At 37.7% G+C, this 25,344-nt stretch overlaps 2 protein-coding genes and 1 long non-coding RNA gene across 7 annotated transcripts in view; 1 reads left to right on the top strand and 2 right to left on the bottom strand.

Annotated features, from left to right (window-relative positions):
* Window positions 1-25,344, top strand: part of LOC101735669 (exportin-6) — a 37,636-nt gene that overhangs the window by 6,617 nt on the left and 5,675 nt on the right. Inside the window, exons 8-22 of one of the 4 annotated variants that reach the window (XM_062669757.1) lie at window positions 165-288; window positions 368-450; window positions 661-769; window positions 1,380-1,472; window positions 2,160-2,316; window positions 3,450-3,582; window positions 4,116-4,242; window positions 4,954-5,094; window positions 5,975-6,151; window positions 6,978-7,165; window positions 12,756-12,932; window positions 13,384-13,576; window positions 15,711-15,941; window positions 16,623-16,735; window positions 19,830-20,099. In XM_062669757.1, the coding sequence (XP_062525741.1) occupies window positions 165-288; window positions 368-450; window positions 661-769; window positions 1,380-1,472; window positions 2,160-2,316; window positions 3,450-3,582; window positions 4,116-4,242; window positions 4,954-5,094; window positions 5,975-6,151; window positions 6,978-7,165; window positions 12,756-12,932; window positions 13,384-13,576; window positions 15,711-15,941; window positions 16,623-16,721 (2,032 nt within the window). In that variant the 3' untranslated portion in view covers window positions 16,722-16,735; window positions 19,830-20,099. Of the gene's footprint in view, window positions 1-164; window positions 289-367; window positions 451-660; window positions 770-1,379; window positions 1,473-2,159; window positions 2,317-3,449; window positions 3,583-4,115; window positions 4,243-4,953; window positions 5,095-5,974; window positions 6,152-6,977; window positions 7,166-7,910; window positions 7,982-12,755; window positions 12,933-13,383; window positions 13,577-15,710; window positions 15,942-16,622; window positions 20,100-25,344 lie in introns of those variants that run through there. The other 3 variants (XM_062669758.1, XM_038012364.2, XM_038012366.2) reach the window with 3 other exon arrangements.
* Window positions 8,746-12,574, bottom strand: LOC119628787 (uncharacterized). Of its 2 annotated transcripts, XR_009973701.1 has the most exons (4): window positions 11,171-12,574; window positions 10,923-10,994; window positions 10,346-10,466; window positions 8,746-10,254 (listed from the first exon to the last, which is right to left on the bottom strand). It is a non-coding gene; the product is annotated as an uncharacterized LOC119628787 (long non-coding RNA). The 2 variants fall into 2 exon arrangements; XR_009973700.1 differs by having other exon boundaries at window positions 10,923-12,570.
* LOC101743377 (ADP-ribose pyrophosphatase, mitochondrial) lies at window positions 18,291-22,110 on the bottom strand. The gene is made up of 4 exons (XM_004932122.4): window positions 21,762-22,110; window positions 21,430-21,661; window positions 21,193-21,338; window positions 18,291-20,387 (listed from the first exon to the last, which is right to left on the bottom strand). Exons 1-4 carry the CDS (start codon window positions 22,015-22,017, stop codon window positions 20,107-20,109), a joined length of 915 nt encoding a protein of 304 aa, XP_004932179.1. The 5' UTR covers window positions 22,018-22,110; the 3' UTR covers window positions 18,291-20,106.

The raw sequence follows: 25,344 nt of genomic DNA, 5'->3' as shown, positions 1-25,344 counted from the left end.
GCTCCAGTAACCACTTAACACCAGGAGTGCTGTGGGCTCGTCCACCCATCTAAGTCAATAAAAAAAATATATAATAATCATTACGACTATATATCGCTAGTCTAATAAATGTTAAAAGCTATTTTCAAACTAATGTAAAATTTTATATTTATTTTTAATTACAGTTATTTGAATAAACTAGCGGAGTTCCTAAAACTATTTGTGTCATTACATTTCAAGAGATTGGAGGCAGAACCTGAATTCGATGCCCTAGAATTCCTTTCCTATTTATTCCAATACACATTCCAGGTACGCTCTTACACCAATTTTTATTTTAATCAACATTTTATATCAACATTTTAAGTCAATACATATGAAAATATTTCAGGTGCCTACATGTGCTATATTTGTAAATTGTTTAGACATTTGGATACAGTTCATTGACATATTGAAACCAGAGGATATACCTAAGTAAGTAATTAAAACATCTAAATGTATTAATTAATATGGACAAAATAATATATTAATGTAAATTTGCTTGTCTGTATTGATTCTGCCTTCTTATGTGGTTTTAAATAATTTCTGTAGTATATACATTAAGTGATAGTTACCGGACGCAATTAATAACAAATTCAAATAAATAGTCACTAAAATATAAAAAAATGTTATTTTTAATTCTAGATATTGGGAAGCATTACAAGCCTTAGTTAATGGTGTGTTGAATAAAATACAATTCCAGCATAATAAAGCACAACTACAACATTTGGATAATGATCTGTGTGATGATGATGTGAGTATACCGTGAGGATGAACCCCACAGAGTGGTTAATAATTATGGTTAATTTGGTTGTTAACCCTACGGTGTTCTTGAGCTACTATCAGTACTAATTATTTTATCAGCTTCTGGCATTCTCATTCACGTTATAATGTTATATTACTCACATAGCACTTTTTGTATTCTGGGTATTTGACTTTAGAAAGAAAAAGGAGATTATTTTGAAATTCTAGTCTGTAAAAATTCTCTTGAAAGTCTTACACAAAGAATGAAGAAAAAAATGCAATTATGTAGAATATATCAATTTTGTAACATTAAAACATTAGTCAAAGTCTAGTTTTTATTTAATTAGTCGATAATCGCTCTGGAACCCATACCCAATCATAATGCTTCGAAGATTCAGATGGGTTTTCTCCTCAGTTGAAACCGTAATACTTATAGTAAATCTAGTCTTAGTTCCCAGGGACGTTTCGAATAATGGTTCGAAAGAAGTCATGAAATGTCATGACTTCTTTGACTAAGTTGAAATAAATAAAAAAGATGTCTATTTCACGATTAGGTTAATCCTAATGCCTCAATGCAAATAAGTTTTTTTCTTCTTCTTAAATTTGTCTTTATGTTTTAGGGTGAAACAGAATATCAGACATTCCTGAAACATTGCATTGAATGTGTGGCGAGAGTGGCTGATTTGGCGCCCTTGGACGTATTCACTTGTGTCGTTAGTATCCTAAGTGCATATTGTGGAATATTTCAATTTATTTTTATATTCTTTATTTACAATGATTTTAGTTTTAAATATTAAAATAAATTTTAATGACAGTGGTGACATAATAAAATGTAGGTGTATTATAAATCAGTGCTAGTTTCTTGATTATCGTCTTGGTATACTATCAATTATTCTGTGAAGTCGTCGTGGCCTAAAGGATAAGACGTACGGTGCATTCGTGTTGAGCGATACACCGGTGTTTGAATCTCAGGCGGTTACAATTTTTCTAATGCAATACGTACTCAACAAATGTTCACGATTGATTTCCACGGTGAAGGAATAACATCGTGTTATAAAAATCAAACACGCAAAATTATAATTTGCGTAATTACTGGTGCTAGGACCTCTTGTGAGTCCGCACGGGTAAGTACCATCACTCTGCCTATTTCTGCCGTGAAGCACTAATGCGTTTCGGTTTGAAGGGTGGGGCAGCCGTTGTAACTATACTTGAGACCTTAGAACTTATATCTCAAGGCGGGTGGCGTATTTACGTCGTAGATGTCTAAGGGCTCCAGTAACCACTTAACACCACGTGGGCTGTGAGCTCGTCCACTTAACTAAGCAATAAAAAAAATAAAGAGACCTATTACGAAGACAAAAATTTAGCTCTTTCGTAATATTAAACTGTCTGTGTGTCAGTTGGAGCGGTGGCAGTGCCTGGTGGGCGTGCACGGGCGCGCGGCGTGGCGGGCGGGCGCGGCGGCGGGCGCGGAGGGGGAGCGCCTGCTCGTGGCGCTGCTCGACCTCGCCGTGCTCACCCGCGTGCTCGGACGACTCGCTCCTGCGCTGCTTTCCGGTATGTTATATCGTTACGCGTTCACTACTAATGATAGTTTAACCAAACACTTGAGACATGGGCTCTAAGTCTCAATCGTATTGTATTATATTATGGCTTTCCCATTGTTTTTTTTTCCTACCTAAGCTGATAGTCTTGAGAGACTATTTCAGCGTAACCTCAACTAGTAGGTGAGCTCACGGGGCTCAAACCGGAGTGATGCTAACACTGACCCTAACAAGAGCAGTGCTTCGCAGAATCTACCACCGGATCGGAGACGCGACCCACTGAGAAGATCCGGCGAGAAACTCAGTGGGCTGTGTCTATGGGTTAATTCGCTCGTCGAGCCCTTCGTCGCAAGCGGCGGGTATGACGACGGTGACCGGAGCTTTCCCATCCTTTAAACCGGAAGGCATCTCTGACAGGAATAGGCGGGATGGTGGTACTTACTATTGTGGGCTTACAATACGTTCTACAACCAGTAATATCGGTTTACGATTGTAGTACGCTAGTGTTTTACGAGAGTGGGGTGCTCATTCTACAGTAATTTTTTTACTATGACTTTTGAGATATGATAAGGTTGGGTGATAGAAGAGTTTTCCTCAAGTAGCAGAGAATATCGTATGTAAACATATCGTATGTGACTACTCTGTACAATCGACTTCAACTGTTTATCCATTAATCGGGTAACAATCTATACAGATAAAACGGAAATGCTATTCGTTGGTGGTAAGCATCTCACTTGGAAACAGCTATAACACTGTCATTTTCGTTAAACATTCGTATTGCTACAAATAAGGCTTATAGGGAAAATAAATTGAAGTGCTTTTTTTCCATATGCCATACATAACATCAGAAAGTTAAAATTTACAGTGTTTATATAAATATATATTTAAACCTCATTATAAATATATCGAGGCTTTAAGAGTCACGTAATATTTTTTTTTACTGAAAACACATCGGTTCAGGGATCGTTTGCCTACGTTTGCTGCTAGGGGCGCTGTTCCAACTCCATACAAAATTGGGCTGACTTTTACCCTATCGAGAACGTTAAAAAACTCGCACTAAGCACACTGAGGTTGATATTTTATAATTATGAAAAAATAATTTTAACCATAGACACTTCACAGATGTTTGTTGTTGTTTGTTGTTAGAGTCTGAGAGCGGACGGCGCGTGTCGGCGGTGCAGCTCGGCGGCGTGCTGCTGGAGCGCGCGGGCGCCGCCCTCGCCGCGCCGCCCCTCGCCCGCGGCCACCCTCCGCACTACGCACGTGCTCTACTGCATATGTAAACATTTTTGTATATAATCCCTAAATCTAGATGTCATCATATAAATAATTATACTATACTTTTATATACTAGTCGTGACTTCCAGATTCAACAAAATTAATTGTGAAGGAAATTCTATGTAACTATTTGAAACAGATGCCCATTCTTTAGTTAAGAAATAATGTAGGTCTATATGACTTTGCGCAATCGTTTTTTTTTTTCAGGCAACAATAAGTCCATATGTGTACATAGTATTTAAAATTAGCAACACCAATCAAATAAAAAAGATACATTTTTATTTGATTTTAATACATTTCAAATATTCCATTGAACTGATGCTTACTTCGAACCAACCATTATTATTATTATTATTTAGTCGGCAAGTGAACCATTGTACAATGGTTCAAGTACCGACAGTCATATGTGTATAAGGAGTTGGAACATTTGCCTACGCTTACCGCTAGGGAAGCTGTTCCATACAAATTTGAGTTAACTTTTACGCTATCGAGAACGTTAAAAAACTCTCACTAAGCGCACTGAACATATTCCAGTCACGCCGAGATGTTCGCGTGCATGGGCGCTTGGTGCTGTTACGCGACCGACTGCGGCGTGCCCGTACAAACTATGGAAGGCCTGTTCTCGTCTACGGTGCCTTTTCTGCTACCTCGTGATATCCCTGTAAGACGTAACAGAATTATAGTCTAAATGATAATGCTCTCAAGGTTCAGCTAACATTAAACTTTTTAAATTTACTCATCTAAGACCCTCTTCTTTCTTACTGGTATTAGGGCACCTTGTGAGCCCGTATGGGTAGATACACCGCCCTGCCTAGTTCTACCGTGACGCAGTAATGCGTTTCGGTTTGAAGGGTTGGGGTAGCCGTTGTACTGTAATAACTGAGACTTAGAACTCATGTCTCAAAGTGGGTGGCGCAATTTACGTCGTTTATGACGATTTGATATTAGCTGTGATAACTACTTAAAAGCATATGGACCGTGAGTTCATCCGTCTATTTGAACAATAAAAAAGACAGTTTCCTAATAGAACAGTGTCTAAAATGTGAACTGGCAATTTTACTCAAATGATGATTACTTAACGGCCGTTTGGTGTAGTGGTAAGTGGCATGGTCACTGCACAAGGGGGTCGCGTGTTAGAATCCCGCCAAGGGAAGATATTTGTCTGAGAAATATAAAATGTCTTTTCCAGGGTTATGAATGTATATTAAATATATGTATGTGTATAATAAAAATCTTGCATTTATTTCCGTTATCTGGTACCTGTAATACAAGTTCTTTACGAACTTATTACGGGACCAGATAACGTGGCGTGATTGTTAGTATTAAAATAAAATAATAAATAAATATATCGAACTCGTGGCTTCTGTTACAGGAACCTCCGTTACTGTGCCAAGCGGCTGCGCAGCTGCTATTGAGTTTATCGAAAAACGTTAAGTTGACAAGTGATCCCATGTCGCTCGTCGGCGAACTGTACAATCACGCGCAACGCTCCCTGCACTACCTGGAACCGAAAGTGAGATATCGTTTATAATATGTCAAGCTTGTATGTAATCGAATTAAAACACATTTATAATTCAACTAGCTGTACCCGCCTGCTTCGCTGGGCAATTAGAATTAACATTATTATTTCTCACCCCCACCAACATTCTCATCATTAATGCCCCCGCAACTGGGAGTACAACACTCATAAAAATATTAGCCTATCCATCAAGTACATGTATTTTCTACATGGATACCAAGTTTCAAGTCAATCGGATGCATGGTTCAGTAGTTATAACGGAACATCCGTAAAAACCACTGTAGATTTATATATTAAAATAGATAATCATATAGTTATTCGATTTTATTGAGCATGCTAAAATCTTCCAGTTTTAAAGATTTTTTCCTTTGTGTAAATTTTTGACAAACGTTTTCTAAGGACGACGTCGTATAATCTTAACACGTGGCGGACTTTAGTTTGATTTCAAATAAAATGTTGTGATCTATTATCTAACGCCTCGTACTCACTACCCTTAGTACCGATAACATTGTTTTTTTTATTCAATACTTTGCATCCTGATTATAATAAAAACTGTTATTTAAATTTTTAGTTCGGTTTGCGGCTAACGAGTGTTTTTGTTTTTGTTTTCAAACTTTTCTTATTACAAACACTTTTTTTTTTTTTGATTAATGTATGCGAACAATATGATTATGATAGTCCTGCCCCCGGATAGGGTAGGATAGGCTAATAGTGCACATGGCGCATTATATCACATCATAGCGGTAGGCAGCGGTTTGGCTCTGCCCCCCTGGCATTGCTGAAGACCATGGACGGTAACCACTCACCATCAGATGGGCCGTATGCTCGTCTGCCTACAAGGGCAATAAATACAAAAAAACTATGTGTCTGTCAGACGGCGGGCGCGGTCCGCGAGGCGCTGGTGTCGCTGTTCGTGCGCGGGACGGGCGAGCGGGCGCGCGCGCTGGTGGCGGCGTGGGGGGCGGGGGCGGGGGCCGCGCCGCGCGCCGCACTGCCGCCGCTCACTGCGCTGCTGCACGCCTTCGCGGACGCATCCACGCACTCCAAAAAGGTACAGCACCCAACCATGAACAAACTTATAAAATGGTCATCCAGAAATCACCCTATAAAAAGTGGCAGTGCTTTAAAAAAAAAACTATTTTTACGATTAACCCTCGTGTTTTTTTTATTGGTATTAAATTATTTCCAATGTTTCAATAACTTTAGTTTTCGTGGTACCGTAACAATATAACGACAGTAAAAACTGCGAAATTGGATCGTTAAAGTATTTTTCAATCCCAGTCACCCTTCGTGTGAGAACGGCTATTGGTGGATTTCTTGAAGCTATTCAAGCGCCCTCTATTGTACGTTGACGATACTATGATAGGAACCTTTCCTGGTGCGCCGAAGACTACGGTAGAAGAATACATAGATTATAAATTTTGATCTTTATTTTAAGAAATAAATAAATTGCATCATAAATTAAACATTAAACCGCTCTGTAAACGATCAAATTTGTTTGCCAAATTTTAGGTTTTCATTTCAAACAATAGCTTAAACGATCAAATCAAAGATCAAACGAGTTTGTTAACTTGCCCGTAGATTCGGTTTTATCCTTGCTGTAACGAGACGTCGACAACGAGAAAATGGTGGTCATTTACTGAGATTTTTTCAGTGGACTTTTTGGAGGATCCTAAGAAATTACGTGCAGCGGCTTTGTTTCATTTTCCCACATTTGTGCACTTTCACAGATATTAAACAGTTAATAAACCACCATTAATACACATTTAAACCCGAAGAAACACTAAATAGACAAAATAAAACAAATCACACAACTTCACTCCTCACGCTCCCGCCAAAAAGTCTCTGCTAATACTGCTTTATTATAACGACCACAGATAATAGCGGAAGGCATACAAAACGCAGCGGAAACGGCGCTTCGGATGCTGTGCGAGCCCAGCGGAATGTATGCAGCCGCAGAGACCGAGATAACGGATTTCTTTCTAGCACTTTTCACCGCGTTACTGCCGCAGCTCGGGAACTTTACTTACGCCGCCATCGACGTGTTCCTTGATGTAGCTCAGAGGTATTTTTGTTTTTTTTAATGTTTGTTTTTACTTAGATGGGTGGACGAGCTCACAGCCCACCTGGTGTTAAGTGGTTACCGGAGCTAATAGACATCTACTACGTAAATGCCGCCACTTACCTTTGAGTCACGGTGTTGTAAAGTCTCACTTTTAACAGCGACTGCCCGCCCCTCAAACCGAAACGCATTACTGTTTCACAGCAGAAATAGGCAGTGGTATCTACTCATAAGATGTCCTACCACTAGTAAAGAGAGAGTCAAATTGCAAAGATGATGTGGCGGGTAGCCATCATACAATGCATGATATTTGACAGATGCCTGAATCTCGCTTACGACATTTTCAATATAAGCGTGCATATATACAAGCATAGATTATACACTTAGCCACCACGCTGAGCATCCCCCTCCCGACTAGGCGCGTCAATAACCCCGCCCCCGCCGTTCGCCCAATCACGATGTTCGACCAGCCCATACCGTGGGCCCCGAAGGTCAAATATTTAGGCGTCACCCTCGACAGTAGGATGACATTCCGCCCCCACATCAAGACGGTACGCGACCGTGCCGCCTTCATTCTAGGACGTCTCTACCCGATGATATGTAGGCGAAGTAAAATGTCCCTTAGAAATAAGGTGACACTCTACAAAACTTGCATACGCCCCGTCATGACCTATGCAAGTGTAGTGTTCGCTCACGCGGCCCGCATACACTTAAAATCCTTTCAAATTATTCAATCCCGTTTTTGCAGGATAGCCGTCGGAGCCCCGTGGTTCGTCAGGAACGTCGACCTCCATGACGACCTGGACTTAGAGTCCATCAGTAAGTATCTTCAGTCGGCGTCCATGCGCCACTTCGATAAAGCGGCACGACACGAGAACCCTCTCATCGTGGCCGCCGGTAACTACATTCCCGATCCTGCGGACAGAATGGAAAGCAGTCGACGTCGCCCTAAACACGTCATCTCGGATCCTCCTGATCCACTAACGGTGCTTTTAGGTACTTCAAGCACCGGTCACCGTTCTCGTCGAACCCGTCGCTTGCGACGAAGGGCTCGACGAGTAAATTAACTCTCAGACACAGCCCACTGAGTTTCTCGCCGGATCTTCTCAGTGGGTCGCGTTTCCGATCCGGTGGTAGATTCTGCGAAGCACGACTCTTGCTAGGGTTCGTGTTAGCAACGACGTCAGGTTTGAGCCCCGTGAGCTCACCTACAAAAGTTAGGGTTACGCTGACATAGCCTCTCAAGGCTCAAGGCTCAGCTTAGGTAGGAAAAACAAACACTTAATATATTTGAGATAGATGCGCAACTCTCATTTTTATTTTTGCTTTAGTTAGAGCCCAGGACAGCAGGCGTCACTGCTGTCGATTATTAGTCTCCCTACCCCCCACCAGGTGGCTTTTTTAGTAATTTTAATATTTTTTATAATTAACTCTCTTTATGAAAAAATCTTATCGTTTAGAATCGCTGAAATTCCCGGTAGTACTTATGAAATATTAAAGAACGTTTGATTGTGTTCAGCATTCTAATTGATAAGACCTTTTCATACAGAGAGAAAACAGTTTTTTAAAATAAAAAGCTGTAATTCTCTGTAAGCTATTTAATTTCCCTATATTACAAACAATTTACTGTTAAAAGATAGTATGAACGTACAATTGTATAAAATTTCGAATAACAATAACTCCTCTAGATTAATCCTACTAGAGTACTTAATAACATTAAATCGAAAGTTATCTAAAAGTTAAATAAGTCTAGATAATCAAATCATTCCATCTCAATCAAGTCATTCGTGCGAAATATAAACATGTCAGCTTTCCATTACAAACATAGTAGACAATTTGAATTAAATTTAATAAATTTGTTTCACAATGATAGCAGTTCTTGCTTAAAGTTGATCATGACAGATCATGACCTTGTACGAAAATCTTACATCTATAAACACTATCTATGCTTCGTCATACAATAATTGTCATTTAAACTAGCATTGTAGAGATAATACACACACTAAAGTGAATACTAAATTATTCTTAGCACTCTTATAAATATTTACACATTTAAGAAACAATTAACCCAGAATGGTTCATAATATGTGACATTTTGTTCTGCACAAAACGTTTTTTACGTAATTTGAAAAAATAAAAATGTGGAAAAATTGTAATGATGATTTAAAGTACTCTTAAATATTGATAGTTTGTACTTAATGACGCTTATAGAAATCTTAGACATGATTACAATAGTTATAGTTTTATTTCCCTTCTAATTTATTTCTATTCTGACGTTTGTGACGCTTTAGCTTTGGTAATACTAGATAAAACAAACAGCAGATTGAAAGAAAATCATCATAATTAAAGTTAATTACATTCATTGCAAACCATTAGTTTGAATTTTGTTACAAAAGAAACTGGTGTTCGTTACATGCAAATGAATTATAAACATACACATGCAAACATAAAATGTAAATTTATCTTTTAATCCAAATTAAATGTACACTAATATTACATCTAAATAATAGAAAGGGTTTCGAAAATTTTTATTGCACTCAACAGCAGACGAGCACGCAACCCGGCCCATGATAAGTGGTCACCAGTGCTTATAAACTTCAGCAGTGCCATAGGGGTTGCTGTCTATCACTTAAGTTTTAATAAATTATTAATATACTCAGTCACAAGCATATTGATTTCACATAATGAAAATGTAAGAAACATAATCATGTTTGGGCATTTTCATTTATATCTGCTCATACAGAAAACACAACTTAGCAAATATATTCCACAGTTAATCTAAATAATTGCAAATAATGCTTTTAAAGACCGTTGACTTTTGATCATTAATTAAAATCATCTTCTCGTAGAATTTACAAAAGGTTATTTACAAAAATTTATATCAGTATTTTCATATATTACTAACTTACTAATTACAACTATTCAAACGTAATACTATAACTATAAGAACTAAACAACCTATTTTAAAACAAAATTGGCATCAATTTAGTTCTTATGAACTATTTCAATTATTAATTTATCAATTATAAACATATTTAAAAAAAATTAAGATCCCTTGAGAGTTCACATTCCTTGCTGAATCAGTTTCTCTTCTGAAACGGAGAAACAAAGTATCTTAAGTATGTAACAAATATTGAAAAAATACGACCATGAAAAATTTAGTGTTAATGTAATCTTACTTACAAATTAATATATTACATAACACGTTCTGGTTCAAATATAGTGCATCAATCTTTTCATGTTTCAGACATTTTAGTGCTCCTTATAATTTTTCCATAAAATTTTGTCATTATCAAACCTTTGTCTACAAAAATAAAAACATTATTTTATATTGGGTAGAAGGATGAACGTGGTCACAGGCCACTTGGTGTAACTTAGTTATCAAACACCAGGAAACAAAACGTGAATGCCATCATCTAACTTTGGATGTGAGATCAATTGTGCTGTATTTTATTTAAACAGGAAAGCATGACTGATTGATCATTCCAAAAAACTAGTTCGGGCCCACTTGACAATAAGCATATAATACGCTGAGTTGCAAAACATAAATACTTCCACCCACTCGAGACAATTTTATTATCTGAGGTGTGTGTGTGATAGTACGAGACTTAATACCGACTGTTTTGATCAAAACTTAACATATATGATAGCTAGGCAGCAGAAATAGGAAGGACCATTAGTTGGTGCTAATTCATTTAATTATATTATGAATAATAATTCTGTTAGCAAATAATATACCGGGAAAATAGTGTAAACTCACCGTTATCAAGGCATCCGAAATAGCATTTCATTTTCGATCTTCGAGGCATGCTGATTTTTAATAATAAACATTCTGTAAGAAATGAAAATAGTTACACAGGCTTACGAAACGCTAACGAAGAAAAAAGTATTGGAGCCAAGTTATGTCTAAAGAGAATTCAAAACAGAGTTTCTCAATGTCTAATCGTCTAATATTCTCATAAAGCTAAAAGTTGCTCTAAATTAATACTACAACGTAAAATAACTCACACCAAGACCAAAAAAAAACGATTTAAAAAATTAAATCGTTACGACATTTTGAAAACTTTTTTTTTTTTTGAGATTGTTTTACGGCCCTGGAATTTTGAAAACTTCAAAGCAGTGTTTCCACTTACGTTTTTTTTAACACATTTTACCCTAGTTTCTTTTGAATTTACCCTAAAATTTCCTAGACAACTTTCATAAATCCTTTATATAGAAAGCGTAAATAAAATACAGAAAATAAACCACAGCATATTATTTAATGTAGGTATATATAATATAAACGCCCCCAGAAGAACATAGATCTATAGGATTAGAATTTTCAAGGAAGTCGACGCATTGCTTTTATATTCTTTTGCTGCACAACCTAACACTGTTCGGTTCTAAAATTGAGCAATTGTTTGCTGGCAAAGTTGGGAACTTTCTATGAAGCAAGCCGTTCAGGGTTTCATTAGAAAGCCTGTTTCTTTTGTCAGTTTTTAAATTTGAGAACACTGAATAATCTTTCCACCTCAGTCTTTGAAGAAGGAACTGCTAGCAAAAGTGAAATGACAATTACAAGGTTTTCGTAAATGAAATTACCATGATAATCTTTCATGGTACATGAAGTACCTGTATATTACAATACAAGTAAGTTCTGGTGACATCAACGAAAATAGGTAAATAAAAATTTGGCGGATTATACTTATTGGGATTCTGGGGAATCCCTAAGAAAAAGCAGTGGCTTAATCTATGATTTACTTTACTAGAGGGTTACTGTTGAATCAAACCTTTATAGTTTTTATACACAACTCTGTTTTATTCTTTTACTTGTCAACTCGACTTAATGTCATTCTCTCTCCATAAAATAAAATGTTCATTGTTTTACTTTAATTATCGTTTATTTTAAAATTCACAACAGTTACTAGTATAGGCTTTGCTTTTTACCCCGAAATATCCTAAATCCTGGTATTTTTTAAATTGTCTTTATCATCCAAAATATCAGCTATTTTTCCCTAAAAAAGGGAGAATTCCCTAAAAGTGGAAGCACTGCTTCAAAGTACGCTACATTTTTTATTGAGTCAGAACTCATATCTGCCATCTAGTGAGTTTATTAGATCATTAATGCCTAAAAGTTACAAAAATGACGTCGCCACAGGAGTAAGATGACGCTAGTTGTATGTTATTTTCCTTTGTATGGGAGTTGCACCCCCCTGTATACAAGTTCCGAACAACAATATTCGGACCGTCGGTCCACCGAACAATTACCTGCTCGGTTGAAGATCTTCCCTTTCGTCGTTATTCCTACAATGATATATGAGGACGTCAACGCAAAAGGGGCCTAAGCTTACCATAGTTAGTATGGAAATAATGAGGTTTCGCATTTACCTTTACAATAATACTTCGTATGAAAAAAAGTGTGTGTGTGTGCAAGTCACACACGGTAGAAGTGAAACTTATAAATAAGATATAGATATACTGACTATCCCACTACATAACACTATTACAATATATTATACTAACACAGTGGAGATAAAAAGGCCGCGGCTCAGCTTTGTGATATTAGGTTGGTTCGGTCGGTAGTAGTAAGGTTGTTGTGGTTGTGCGCTTGCAGGGGCGGCACGGAGGGCAGCCTGGAGCGGCTGGTGCAGTGCGTGCGGCTGGGCGTGGAGGCGGGCGGCGGCGGCGTGCGCGTGGACGTGGTGCTCGAGCTGCTGCACCGCCACGTGCTGCCGCGCGCCTCGCACCTGGCGCCGGACCTCGCGCGGGCCGCGCACGCGCTGCTAGCCAGGTGGGGGCAACAACACACTGCTGGTAGGGCCTCTTGTGAGTCCGCGCGGGTAGGTACCACCACCTTGCCTATTTCTGCCGTGAAGCAGTAATGCGTTTCGGTTTGAAGGGTAGGGCAGCCGTTGTAACTACATATACTTGAAACCTTAGAACTTATATCTCAAGATGGGTGGCGCATTTACGTTGTAGATGTCTATGGGCGCCAGTAACCACTTAAAACTAGGTGGGCTGTGAGCTCGTCTACTCATCTAAGCAATAAAAAATATACATATATATAGATGCGTGAACGTTTAAAATTAAAAAATAAATAAAAAAAAACGTTAATTTTAATTGAAACTTTCACGATCTCGTAAATGCGGTATAAATGTATTTTTAAAAATGTATTTTTTTTATAGGGACAGAGAAAGCGACTTTCTTTTGTACTATGTAGTGATGGATAGGTTTTGTTGTAGCGTATTAATTCATCGGTGGCGATACTTCTTCCCGCACAAGTGCGACACGGCGGAGGGGGGGCGGCGCGCGGACGAGTTCCGCGGCGCGCTGTCTGCGCTCGGGCGCGCCCTGCTGCTGCCCGACATAGAGCTGCTCAAGCTCAACATTGCGACGCTCGAGACGCTCAACAGCAAGTGGAAACTCTATCATAAAGTGAGTTTACGTATTGTACTACATAGATATTTTTTTTATTGCCCTTGTAGGCAGACGAGCATACGGCACACCTGATGGTGAGTGGTTACCGTCGCCCATGGAATTCATCAGCAATGCCAGGGGCAGAGCCAAGCCTGCCTACCGCAATGGATGGACCGGCTCATGTGTTCGCCTTGAGACATGAGTAACGTGACCTTTTTTTTTTTTCGTGTCAAAGCGGGACGCCTACCGAATTTCGTATATAAATAAATACATATATAGGATACGTCGGGGTAAGATGTAATATGTAAGTGCAAAAAAAAATTTTTTTTAAATGACTTGAAATAATTCATTATGGTATCTTATCCGCACTGGCATCTTAATCCCATTCTCTCGGATTAATCCCATTCTCTCGGATCGTTTGGAGCCTCTGGGTCTGCGGAGGGACTTCAGTTCCCTCTGTATTTTATACCGTATGTTCCATGGGGAGTGCTCTGAGGAATTGTTCGAGATGATACCAGCATCTCGTTTTTACCATCGCACCGCCCGCCATCACAGTAGAGTTCATCCATACCACCTGGAGCCGCTGCGGTCATCCACAGTGCGTTTCCAGAGATCTTTTTTGCCACGTACCATCCGGCTATGGAATGAGCTCCCCTCCACGGTATTTCCCGAGCGCTATGACATGTCCTTCTTCAAACGAGGCTTGTGGAGAGTATTAAGCGGTAGGCAGCGGCTTGGCTCTGCCCCTGGCATTGCTGAAGTCCATGGGCGACGGTAATCACTCACCATCAGGTGGCCCGTATGCCCGTCTGCCTACAAAGGTAATAAAAAAAAAAAAATATCATTCTTACACCGACTTGCCCTTAAAATAATATTTATTTCTACCGCAAAGTTAGAGTTACTTTACTATGTATTTTGTAATACCATAAGGATTTGGGATAAATAAGTATTCGGTAAGTTTCTAATAAATACATGCATAACAGATAAATGAAAGCGGGACATTTTTGTTCTCGTTGGGGACAGCGGGACGGATAGCCTGAAAGCGGGACAATCCCTCCCAAAGCAGGACGTATGGTCACGTTAGACATGAGGTCGACGGCTAGATTGTGTTGGTGTATAGTGACTGTGACACGAGTGTTATAAGCCAGTGTGGGCTAAGTTATCGCATTCAGATCCTTGGTTTAAATTTTTGGTCACCTATCAAACTTTATTTGCATTATAAAGGTAATGCTTGTCAATATATTCAGTCTACACGATCTACAGCTTATAAGTCGTCGTTGTCAAACCAAAATCTGCTATGTGCAAAAACTCTATTTTAAATTAACGAGTAAAACATTTTCGTATTAAATTTTATGTGAAGGTGAATTTTTAAGAACTACATTAAATGAAAGCTATAGAAAAATATTAAAGCTATAGACACATAAGTTTTTTTTATACGGTAGGTAGGGCTGTGAACTATACGAAAAGGGTCAAAAAGTAAAAATCTCAAAAAGTGCACATAGCCGATTTTGGTTTGACAACGACGATATGCATTCGTGTTTTTTTTTATTGCTTAGATGGGTGGACGAGCTTACAGCCCACCTAGTGTTAAGTGGTTACTGGAACCCATAGACATTTACAACGTAAATGCGCCACCCATCTTGAGATATAAGTTGTAAGGTCCCAGTATAGTTACAACGGCTGCCCCACCCTTCAAACCGAAACGCATTACTGCTTCACGGCAGAAATGGGCAGGGTGGTGGTACCTACCCGCGCGGACTCACAAGAGGTCCTACCACCAGTAATATACGTAGAATGTACGTACGTAGAAAATGAACGTGCAGCAGTTCTGGTGTTTTAAACGTTAATATAGGTTTATATTTAGAAGAAATATGTTGTTATCGTTTTAATTGAATTTTAAGTAAGGAACACAATGAATATCTGATTTGAAGTCACGAAAGTTCTCTCAGAATTTTGAGTTGATTTTATTTATATCTTGAATCACACGATTAACGAATAAAGACAATATTAGTCAATTAATACGAAGGCCGTCTCCTCAATTTGTTTCAATTAAGTTACAGTTACACTAAATTTCAAACTGTTAAATGAATATTGTGATTTATTTATGTTGAGGTATTTATTACATAAAAACACACCCTGTACTTGGTGTCAGGCTATATTCCGTTCGGAGTTCCTGTGCGAGTTCCTGTCGGTGGCGCTGGGCGGGCTGGCGGAGGGCGGCTGGCGCGGGCTGGCGCGCGACGAGCTGACGGCGGCGGTGCACGCGATGGCGGCGGTCGACTTCTCCGCGTTCCGCCTCGCCTTCCTGCCGCGCTTCCTGCGCTCGCTGCCCGGCCTCGCGCCGCACCACCTGCAGTACCTCGAGAACTTCCCACCAGATACTGTACGTCACGCCTTATTACATCGCCCTGTAGATTTACCGTTGTGTAGTTAATAAGAATATTATTTATTTATTTATTTATTTTTTATTTATTTATTTATGTACACACAGAAAAGAGGACATGATACAGAGTAATAGAAAAATTATGTACAAAGGCACTGCTTATTTCTTTAAGAAATCTCTTCCAGCAGACCTGCGAGAGGATAATGAGAATAATAATAAAAAGTGATGAGTGTGTGTAGAACAGATAACACATAACTAAAATAACAAACACAACATGAGAATTATAGTAATGCACATACCTACACATTATTAATGAATTATACAAATGATACTTACTAGCATATACCGCAAACCACCTGATCTGTATAAATACACTAGAACTACGAAAAGCCAATATTGTTTTCGTTGCATAATAATGAAATGTAAGGAAAAAGCAGAAAATATTTCATTTAAACATTCATCACTTAAACATTTTACATAGGTAACGTTGTGTATATTTTTGGATATATCAATAGTAATTTACAACATTACCTTAACAACATATACTATTAAAATAATATTTTTAATTTTGCCGTTAATTTTAAGTAATAATTCATAAAATTTAACGTTTTGCTAAACAAATTATTTTGTCGAGTAATGGCGGTAGTATGAAAAAACTTAACATTAAAATTCTTGTTTTAGGATCTCCCTACGTTTACACAGAATATACATCGGCTAATCAACGACGTGAACTGTTACCGCGCCTACAACGCGGCCGCCCCGGTCGACATGGCCACCTGATGTCTCCAGCCAATGTACGTAAGGAAGTGTGATATCACTGTCAGTCCATTCTACACTACTCGTGTAGTAAACTCGGGAATTGTTCAATATGCTATGAATTTATAAAATTCGCTTTATTTCAGATTAATATAGTATTTTTGTAAAAAAAAAATGTATTGAAAATAACAACTTGAGAAATGTCTTCTCCAATAACGTCACCTTCTTTAGAGAATCTTCATTTTAGGCTCTGTATTTATTGATGTTGGAATTGAAATCACTAGAATTATTTATCAATTTGCTGCATTAATATCTATTAATTATAATAAATAATATATATGTTGGTTTTCCATCAATAAAATGTACATGTCCTAAAAAAAGTAGGCAATGTTCTTAGTAAAATATATTTTTCCCTATGATTTTTACGATATGAGGACGTTTGTGTTGAAAAAGTCTCTCAGACAGTTCTTAATTTATACATACTAGTGTTCCAGCAGTTGTGGAAATTTGAGCATAACCACTGACAACTTATGATCTACAATTCAACTTAGGATTAACAATTTACTATATGTATTTTCATACATGTACATTTTCATGAAAACATTTGAATAACCTCTTTTTTTTCAAAAAAAAACAAACAGGAGGAAATGAGGAATGTCACGTGGAAAGTAAAACTAAATTCGCTTCTAAAATATTGTCACATTGTACAAACATTGTACATCTCTGGGCTAGACCAGTTGTATTGCTGTTTGACTACCAAATACCCATTACAAAGGTACTCAGTCCGAGAATCTCATTTATATCCCGTAGGAAAGTAGTCAGGAACCTCAACCACCAAACTAGACTTTTGATGTGAAACATAAAACCGATTTCTGGCGTGGCGACGCGTCGCCACGCTATATATATACGGTCTATACGCAGTAGTGTGTATGGAGTGGCGACGCGTCGCGATGCGTAATCGACTGTACGATTCTCTCCCACTCGATCCGGCGTTAAGCCATCTCTCTCGCTACACTGATCTCGGATATCTATAGTGTATACTCCGTAGTGTATACAGTGTTGCTTACTACAGTACATATAACCTGTGTTTTACTTGAAAACAAATTATTTTTTCGTAATATTTTATTTTATCATTATGACATATTTAGTTCCTATCACGATCTGTTCTTTTCTGCATATTACTTTTACAAAATAATGTCGATGTTTCACATCTACTAGGCGTCCCGTGACGGCTCACATTTTTTTTATTATTATTTTTTCCACCACCACACTTAGCTAGAGAAGATACATTTCATAGAACTTGATGAAACTTTTCACCGTTCATAGGGTTAACACAAAATAGGTGTGTATATTTTATCGTGGTAGCCTGTATAGTAAGCGGCACGTAAGTTGGCAAGGTTTTGGTGTAGTGGGGGTAATGTCACGCATTGCAACAAAAAAATGGTCACTTTTATTGCCCGTATAGAATTTAATTTATTTTTATTAAATTATTTATTTGCCATAATTTATTTTTAAGCCTCTGTGTTTAGAAGAAAATTAAAGAAAAGAAAGAAATTCGTGAAGTGTATTAGGTGTTATAAAAATAAAATACAATTAAAAGTTAAGAAGTTTATTTAAATAAATATACTTAATATTAAAAATTATGTGTCGCCGTCGTCTATCATTTTTTAATAGTGCTACCTCTTGGATTAAATTTATGGTAGCGCCTGAGCTGGTGGAAGGAGTTGGCTCCTCATCGTCGACATAACGAAGAGTCGCCGTCGTCACCGGCGTAAATAATAAAACGCTCAGTGACTGAATCGACTATATGGCATTGGTATTTGGTCCTGGCATTGCAAACAAACTTAAAACAATAACACTCGTAACAAAAACTAAATTTAAAACAATAATAACAACCCTTAACAAAAACTCAATATAAACAAAGGGTTCCTACAACTTTAGTAGGCGCATGTATAATCGGGAGCGAACGGATGGCGGACGCGGTGCGGGAGGGGAGGGTCGACTGACTCACCAATCGCGCGCTCGGAATGGTGCTACGTCTTTCCCCGCGTCCCGCTTGACAACCACAGAGACCTAAAAAACGACTTCTGCGCATCTAGCGACTCTTGCCAAGTTACGTGCCGGTTATCTACTAAATTGCCTTGACCGATTGTTGAAGATGCCCGTGGTGCGGTTTGTTGGGGTCACTTAACCTAACCTAACTTAAAAATCGTTCAAAATAAAGCATTTCTTAGGAGGTGATAAAGAAAATTGAAAAAATTACACAGAAACAGAATGATAAATTGATCAAATGTACCTACTAATAATACAATAAATGTACGATTTTTTTGTTCTTAGATTAGTTACCAATTGGCGTTTTTCACATTGAGATGCGAGATCACACCACTGTGTTTGCATTTATTTTATCTTTTTTTTCTTCATTAAAAGTAAAAATTATCCGCTTTCCGAGTTTGTAGTTCAATCATTTAGAACTAGTCATTTTATGGGCGCAGCATAACAAATATAATTATATTTTGGTGGTATTTAAACGTATTTTCGCAAGTAAGTGCCTAAATTACAAAATGAATACCTCGAGTTATGTCGGAATAATTTGCGGTGCGAATTGTATGTAATAATATTAGGTAAAGTATAATATAGATATTGTAATAAGTACTTAAGACAAACAAAACACAACAACACATTCATAATTCATAACGAATTATTGTTTTTACAAATACTCTGTATCCGTTGAATATACATCAATTATCATACAATGTTATCATAAATAATTTTACGCCTCTTACCACGTCTTAAAAAGTGCATAAAAGTTCTTGTAATATTTTTTTAATTTAATTCGATAAAAGTGAGGGTTAAATGAAATGAATGATGACGAATTAGTTAAAGTCATGTAGGTACTTTGACTAAATTTCATTTAACCCTTTCTCTACGGCAGTGCCATAGTGTGCATCTTGCGCATAAATAAATTGGGCACTCGTCCTTCGGTGCATCCTTGTCATTCTCCGTACTCTTCTTTGTTTTACATAAACAATACAAAGATAATGTAGCATATTTAATATGTCAAATTAAAATTCTCAACAATTAAAAATAAATATACATGGTTAAGAGATCGAGACAAGTGCCATCGATGTGCAGGAATCTACAAACAAGAATATCGTGGGGTTGATGATCCAGCGGTAACACGCGGATGCCGTCTAGAGCAGACGATCGGAGCGGAAGGGTTAATAAATGAACTATACACTCCATGCAAATCTATATCTTTGTCTGAAAAACATTTACTTGCATTTATACAGATTGTGTATATGACAACATAATTTATGTCTGGTAATAATCCTAAACACAGCAACCATTACTTCTATATATCATTAGTTTTTATAATTGTAGAAAATAAAATTATAAAATATTTTTTGTTTCAATTTTTTATTCTTAATTTTAAAACTGAACTAACAATTTCTGTGTGACTTGCATACAGTTTTAAGTCAGGAGTAATGTCAACCCAACGTACCCCTACAGCATCATCTCCCGCATGAAGTTTTAATAAACCAACAGTTAAACCACTCTCATCATGGAAGTTGTATGCTATGGTCTCAATCCAAGAATTGTCAGTATTCCTACAGTCATCCACATAACCTTGATATATTACTTCACCTTCACTAAAGAATTCATCTATTTCTTTCTCCCATTGTATCTTATCTGAAACAAAAGTTTGAAAAGTGTTTTTCTAATAAAAGTAGGTTTATTGAATTGTGAACATTAATTTGAGATCCCATCATTTTCATGTTATCATCTACCACCAGAGTAGTGCCCATCATTATTTCCAGGAACCATCAACTTCATCTACATTACCAGTCACCGTCCTCGTCGAATCCGTCGCTTGCGACGATGGGCTCGACGAGCGAATTGACCCATAGACACAGCCCACTGAGTTTCTCGCCGGATGTTCTGTGGGTCGCGTTTCCGATCCGGTGGTAGATTCTGCGAAGCACTGCTGTTGCTAGGGTCACTGTTAGCAGCACTTCGGGTTTGAGCCCCGTGAGCTCACCTACATGTTAGGGTGAAGCTGAAATAGCCTCTCAAGATCATCAGCATAGGTGGAAAAAAAAAGTTCATTGCCTTTCCAGGTATTAGTTTTTTATTTTTTTATTGCTTAGATGTGTGGACAAACTCACAGCCCACCTGGTAAGTGGTTACTGGAGCCCATAGACATCTACAACGTAAATGCGCCACCCACCTTCACATAGAAGTTCTAAGGTCTCAGTGTAGTTACAACGACTGCCCTATCCTTCAAACCCAAATGCATTACAGAGAGCAGTATTTCACATCGCGATCGGAGCTATGTATGCGCTTTGGGATTTTTGTTAACATTATTCGTAACATACCCTTCAAATGGGGTTTGAAAAGCAGGCTATGGCATGCTAATGTCCAAGAGCAATGGTGAACCCTTATCAGGTGGCCTATATACTAATTGGTTCTTGAAGGTAATGTAAATAAGACAAACCTGCCAGGCTTAATGAATTAAGAGCTTCTTCTTTAAATTCTCTTATAGCAGTCTCACTAACTTTTTCACCAGGATCCACCATACCACCTGGTATAGCCCACTCTCCAGTGTCACCCCGTTTTATAGCTATAAATTGTAATATAGGTCTGAAAATGTAAATGAATATATATGTTAGGGATCTTCATCTTTTTAGTTACATTATTTGGCCATTTTGATATTACAGAAACAATAATTTACTTATTATTTACACCCACAGCCATATTTCCATTGTCAAGTCTTTTCCAACGACTTATAATTGGGTCTGCAGCATGATTAGGACCCCATCGTCCTAAAACACCTCGACCACAGATACCAGTACGTCCCAGAGGGTTTAAAGGGAAACCATTGACAATTTGATATGGTCCATTGTAACTCACTCTACTTATATTGCCATCAATGCTATTCCATAAAGGTTCAAAGTTAGGATCACCTAAAACACAATAAATCTTTTTGAGTTATTATAGCATTGTTTACTAACACAAAGCATTAAAACTGGAGATACATCAGTAAAGTGCTTCTTTACAACAAACCGATTTCTGGATCTGCATATGGTTTTCCATGTAAGCCTGGAAATGTGTAATTAGGAGGATTATATTGTTTATACTCGGTAGACCAGTCGACTTTGTCATCTGGAACAGGAAATCTTTTTAAATTACTCCTAGGATAAAATCCTACACGACATTTGGAATGCACAGTTAATATTGAATTCATTAAAATAGACCACGACATAAAGTTAGACTTAATAATTAACAAGTTTATTAATGCGTTTCTATTTAACGTATACATGTAAATAAAAATAAAATAACAGTAGCAATTCTTTTTTTATGGCGTCACGCAGACTCTCGCAGTGCGTATTACCACAGACAAAGGTAAGGACCATAGATTATACACTTAATATGTAAGGACACGGAATAGTAAAGGAAAAGAATTTTACATCGGACGTTTACATCGGATAAAGGATAGGATCAGCAGGATAAAAAAAAACTGTCTCTAATACAGAATACTACGCTAAGGAAAAGAACAGTAATTAATAAATTAAAACAAATAGAATATTAATTATATACATATGTACTTGTAACTGTATAGGTATTATTTACAATAAAAAATAAACATAACTTTTTATATACATTATGATTTAATGATGAAAGCAAAACAGGAACAGATGTAGGTAACGGAATACGGAAGAAGGATCAGAGTGGATCAGATCAAATAACACGGAGTGGTTATACTGAGGACAGGACAGAATGATATGATTTAAATCACCAATATTCAGGCCACACTCACACATTTCATTATCATGAAATCTGGTAAGATGTGAGTAGCATAGATTATACACTTAATATATTACGATTTATGGGAGGTAGGTACGTAGTATAATTTAAAGGCTTGTTACACTTGGCTGAATTTAGTCGATTGAATTCAGTGAAGTGTAATAGCATTAGGTAAGTTAATCTACTGAATTCAGTAGCAAGGGTGGTTTCTGACTGACTAAATCATTTAGAAGCCTAATTAGAAACGCATTTGGGAACGTGTAGTCGCATTTAGTCACATAGCTCTCCGTGCGTAAGGATGTCTTAGTTTGTTTTTTGCTTCCGAATAAAAAGTATTAATTTCGGTCGCCTTTATTTAATGTGCTAGACATTTATAAATAGCCCGACATGTTTCAGGCATAGTTTTTGTCATCAGGGGTTGGAATATTGAAGAACTAAATTTTAAATCTTGATACGAATTTCCTGTTGCAAGAGATCTTAATGTTACAACCAATCTTTCTTTTGGACTTATACTATCGTAGGATAGTATCCTGCTTTTGAATAAACGGTGTCATAAGGTTTAATATTAGGTCATGTAGGATAGACGCCGTAACGCCTGAGTATGAAATGGCGGTACGTGGACAGTGTCAGACAGTCAGTCCGTGTCAGACAGTCAGTCCGTGTCAGACAGTCAGTCCGTGTAAGACAGTTAGTCCGTGTAAGACAGTCAGTCCGTGTAAGACAGTCAGTCCGTGTAAGACAGTCAGTCCGTGTAAGACAGTCAGTCAGTATCAGTCTGTCTGTCAATCGGTCAGTTGAAACGAAACTGTCGGTTTACCCTGTCATTATGAAAATTATGTGTTGAGAGTTTCAATAATAATTATTCAAAAGGTGTTATTGACTATTATTGCAATAAACTGAGTTCAACCGAAAACGAGTAATGACAGAAACTGCCGCACAGCCATCACCATGGCGCGCCGTCTTAAACATATAAATAAAATTGGAGTGTCTATTTGTTATTACAAACAATTCCAATTCCAATTCAATATTTTGAAATAACCGCTTTTTACTACATGCATATGAATATATATATGCATGTAGTAAAAAGCGGTTATTTTGTAATAAAATATGTTATCCACGACACGGCCAACCTGACACGTTATGCGCAATGGTGCATACTCCAAAATAGCAATGTAGTCATAAGCATATGACTATTTTACTTTACAAATGTAAACTTTGACTTTGGCTTTATTTTTTACGTTGTACGAGGTCCCGCGTTGTACGAGGTCCCGCGTAGTATGAGGTCCCGCGTTGTAGCAGGCGGGGGCGGTTGTCCGCCCCATAGAGATCAATAGTAGCTAGCCGCAAAGCGACCAGAGTGCGAGCAATTGACTTCCTTACCTATTAATAAATTCCGCATCGCATGACAAAACGTAAATAAATTCACAAGGTTTAATGTATATTGTAGAAAGTATTCAGAATAACATTATGATTTGGACATCAGTTTTTAAAATCGCCGCCATTTTCATCACGACTATAATAATATCAGCTTTGCCAAAACGCAAGGCCAAACGCAAACAGTGTAAAAATATGTAGGTAGGAGGTAGGTATGGTGTGTGTCTAGACCAGGTATAGTCTCCGGCACGTAACTTGGCAAGAGTCGCTAGATGCGCAGAAGTCGTTTTTTAGGTCTCTTTGGTTGTCAAGCGGGACGCGGGGAAAGACGTAGCACCATTCCGAGCGCGCAATTGGTGAGTCAGTCGACCCTCCCCTCCCGCACCGTGTCCACGTGCCGTTCGCTCCCGGTTACACATGCGCCTACTAAAGTTGTAGGAACCCTTTGTTTATATTGAGTTTTTGTTACGAGTTGTTATTATTGTTTTAAATTTAGTTTTTGTTACGAGTGTTATTGTTTTAAATTTGTTTGCAATGCCAGGACCAAATAGTCGATTCAGTCACTGAGCGTTTTATTATTTACGCCGGTGACGACGACGACTCTTCGTTATGTCGACGATGAGGAGCCACCTCCTTCCACCAGCTCAGGTTCTACCATAAAATTAATCCAAGGGGTAGCACTATTAGAAAATGATAGTGATGACGGCGACACATAATTTTTAATATTAAGTATATTTATTTAAGTAAACTTCTTAACTTTTAATTGTATTTTATTTATAACACCTAATACACTTCACGAATTCCTCTCTTTTCTTTAGTTTTCTTCTAAACACAGAGGCTTAAAAATAAATTATGGCAAATAAAAAATTTAATAAAATAAAATTAAATTATATACGGGCAATAAAAGTGACAATTTTTTTGTTGCAATGTGCACTATGCGCGACATTACCCCCACTACACCAAAACCTTGCCAACTTACGTGCCGCTTATTATAGAATGTTACCATAGATTATACACTTAATTGAATGTTACCGTACGGGTGTAACGGATGTCTCAGAATGTTTTCCGTTTTTAGATTTTAAATAAAAAACAAAAATATTTATTAAAACTCGTTTTATTTGTTGTTAAATTAAAGAGCAGTTCTTGAAGTTTATTTATGAAAAACAACCGTTTGCGCACCATTCACTTGTTCACACTCATTTCATCTGGAGCTAAAATTTTCAGTCACTCGCTGGAGCATCGCTCTTGGAATAAGAGTTGATTTCTTCCGTGGTTCTTTGCTTCAAAACATTCAGGTTAGGTGGCAATGGATTGTAAGCTTTACTTTTTAGGTAGCCCCATAGGAAAAAATCAGCAGGTGTTAAATCAGGGTTCCTCGGTGGCCACCTGATGTCTCCTCGGCGACTTATCACTCTTCCAGAGAGTAAATCTTGGAGAGCAGCTAATGAGTCATTTGTAACATGAGAAA

The sequence above is a fragment of the Bombyx mori genome, chromosome 8 (assembly GCF_030269925.1).
Source record: "Bombyx mori chromosome 8, ASM3026992v2".
NCBI classification, from domain to species: Eukaryota; Metazoa; Arthropoda; class Insecta; order Lepidoptera; family Bombycidae; genus Bombyx; species Bombyx mori.
Note: the sequence above shows the minus strand (reverse complement) of the source record. Positions and strands in the feature narration are given on the sequence as shown.

Bases quoted from the DNA above. Each gene is read 5' to 3' on its own strand.
- LOC101743377 (XM_004932122.4), bottom strand. From the start codon at position 22,017: ATGTATACGTTAAATAGAAACGCATTAATAAACTTGTTAATTATTAAG. The intron at 21,339-21,429 runs GTAAATTATTGT...TTACATTTTCAG, and splicing joins GCTGTGGGTGTAAATAATAA to ACCTATATTACAATTTATAG. The intron at 20,388-21,192 runs GTTTGTCTTATT...CTTTTGTTTCAG, and splicing joins TAATTCATTAAGCCTGGCAG to ATAAGATACAATGGGAGAAA.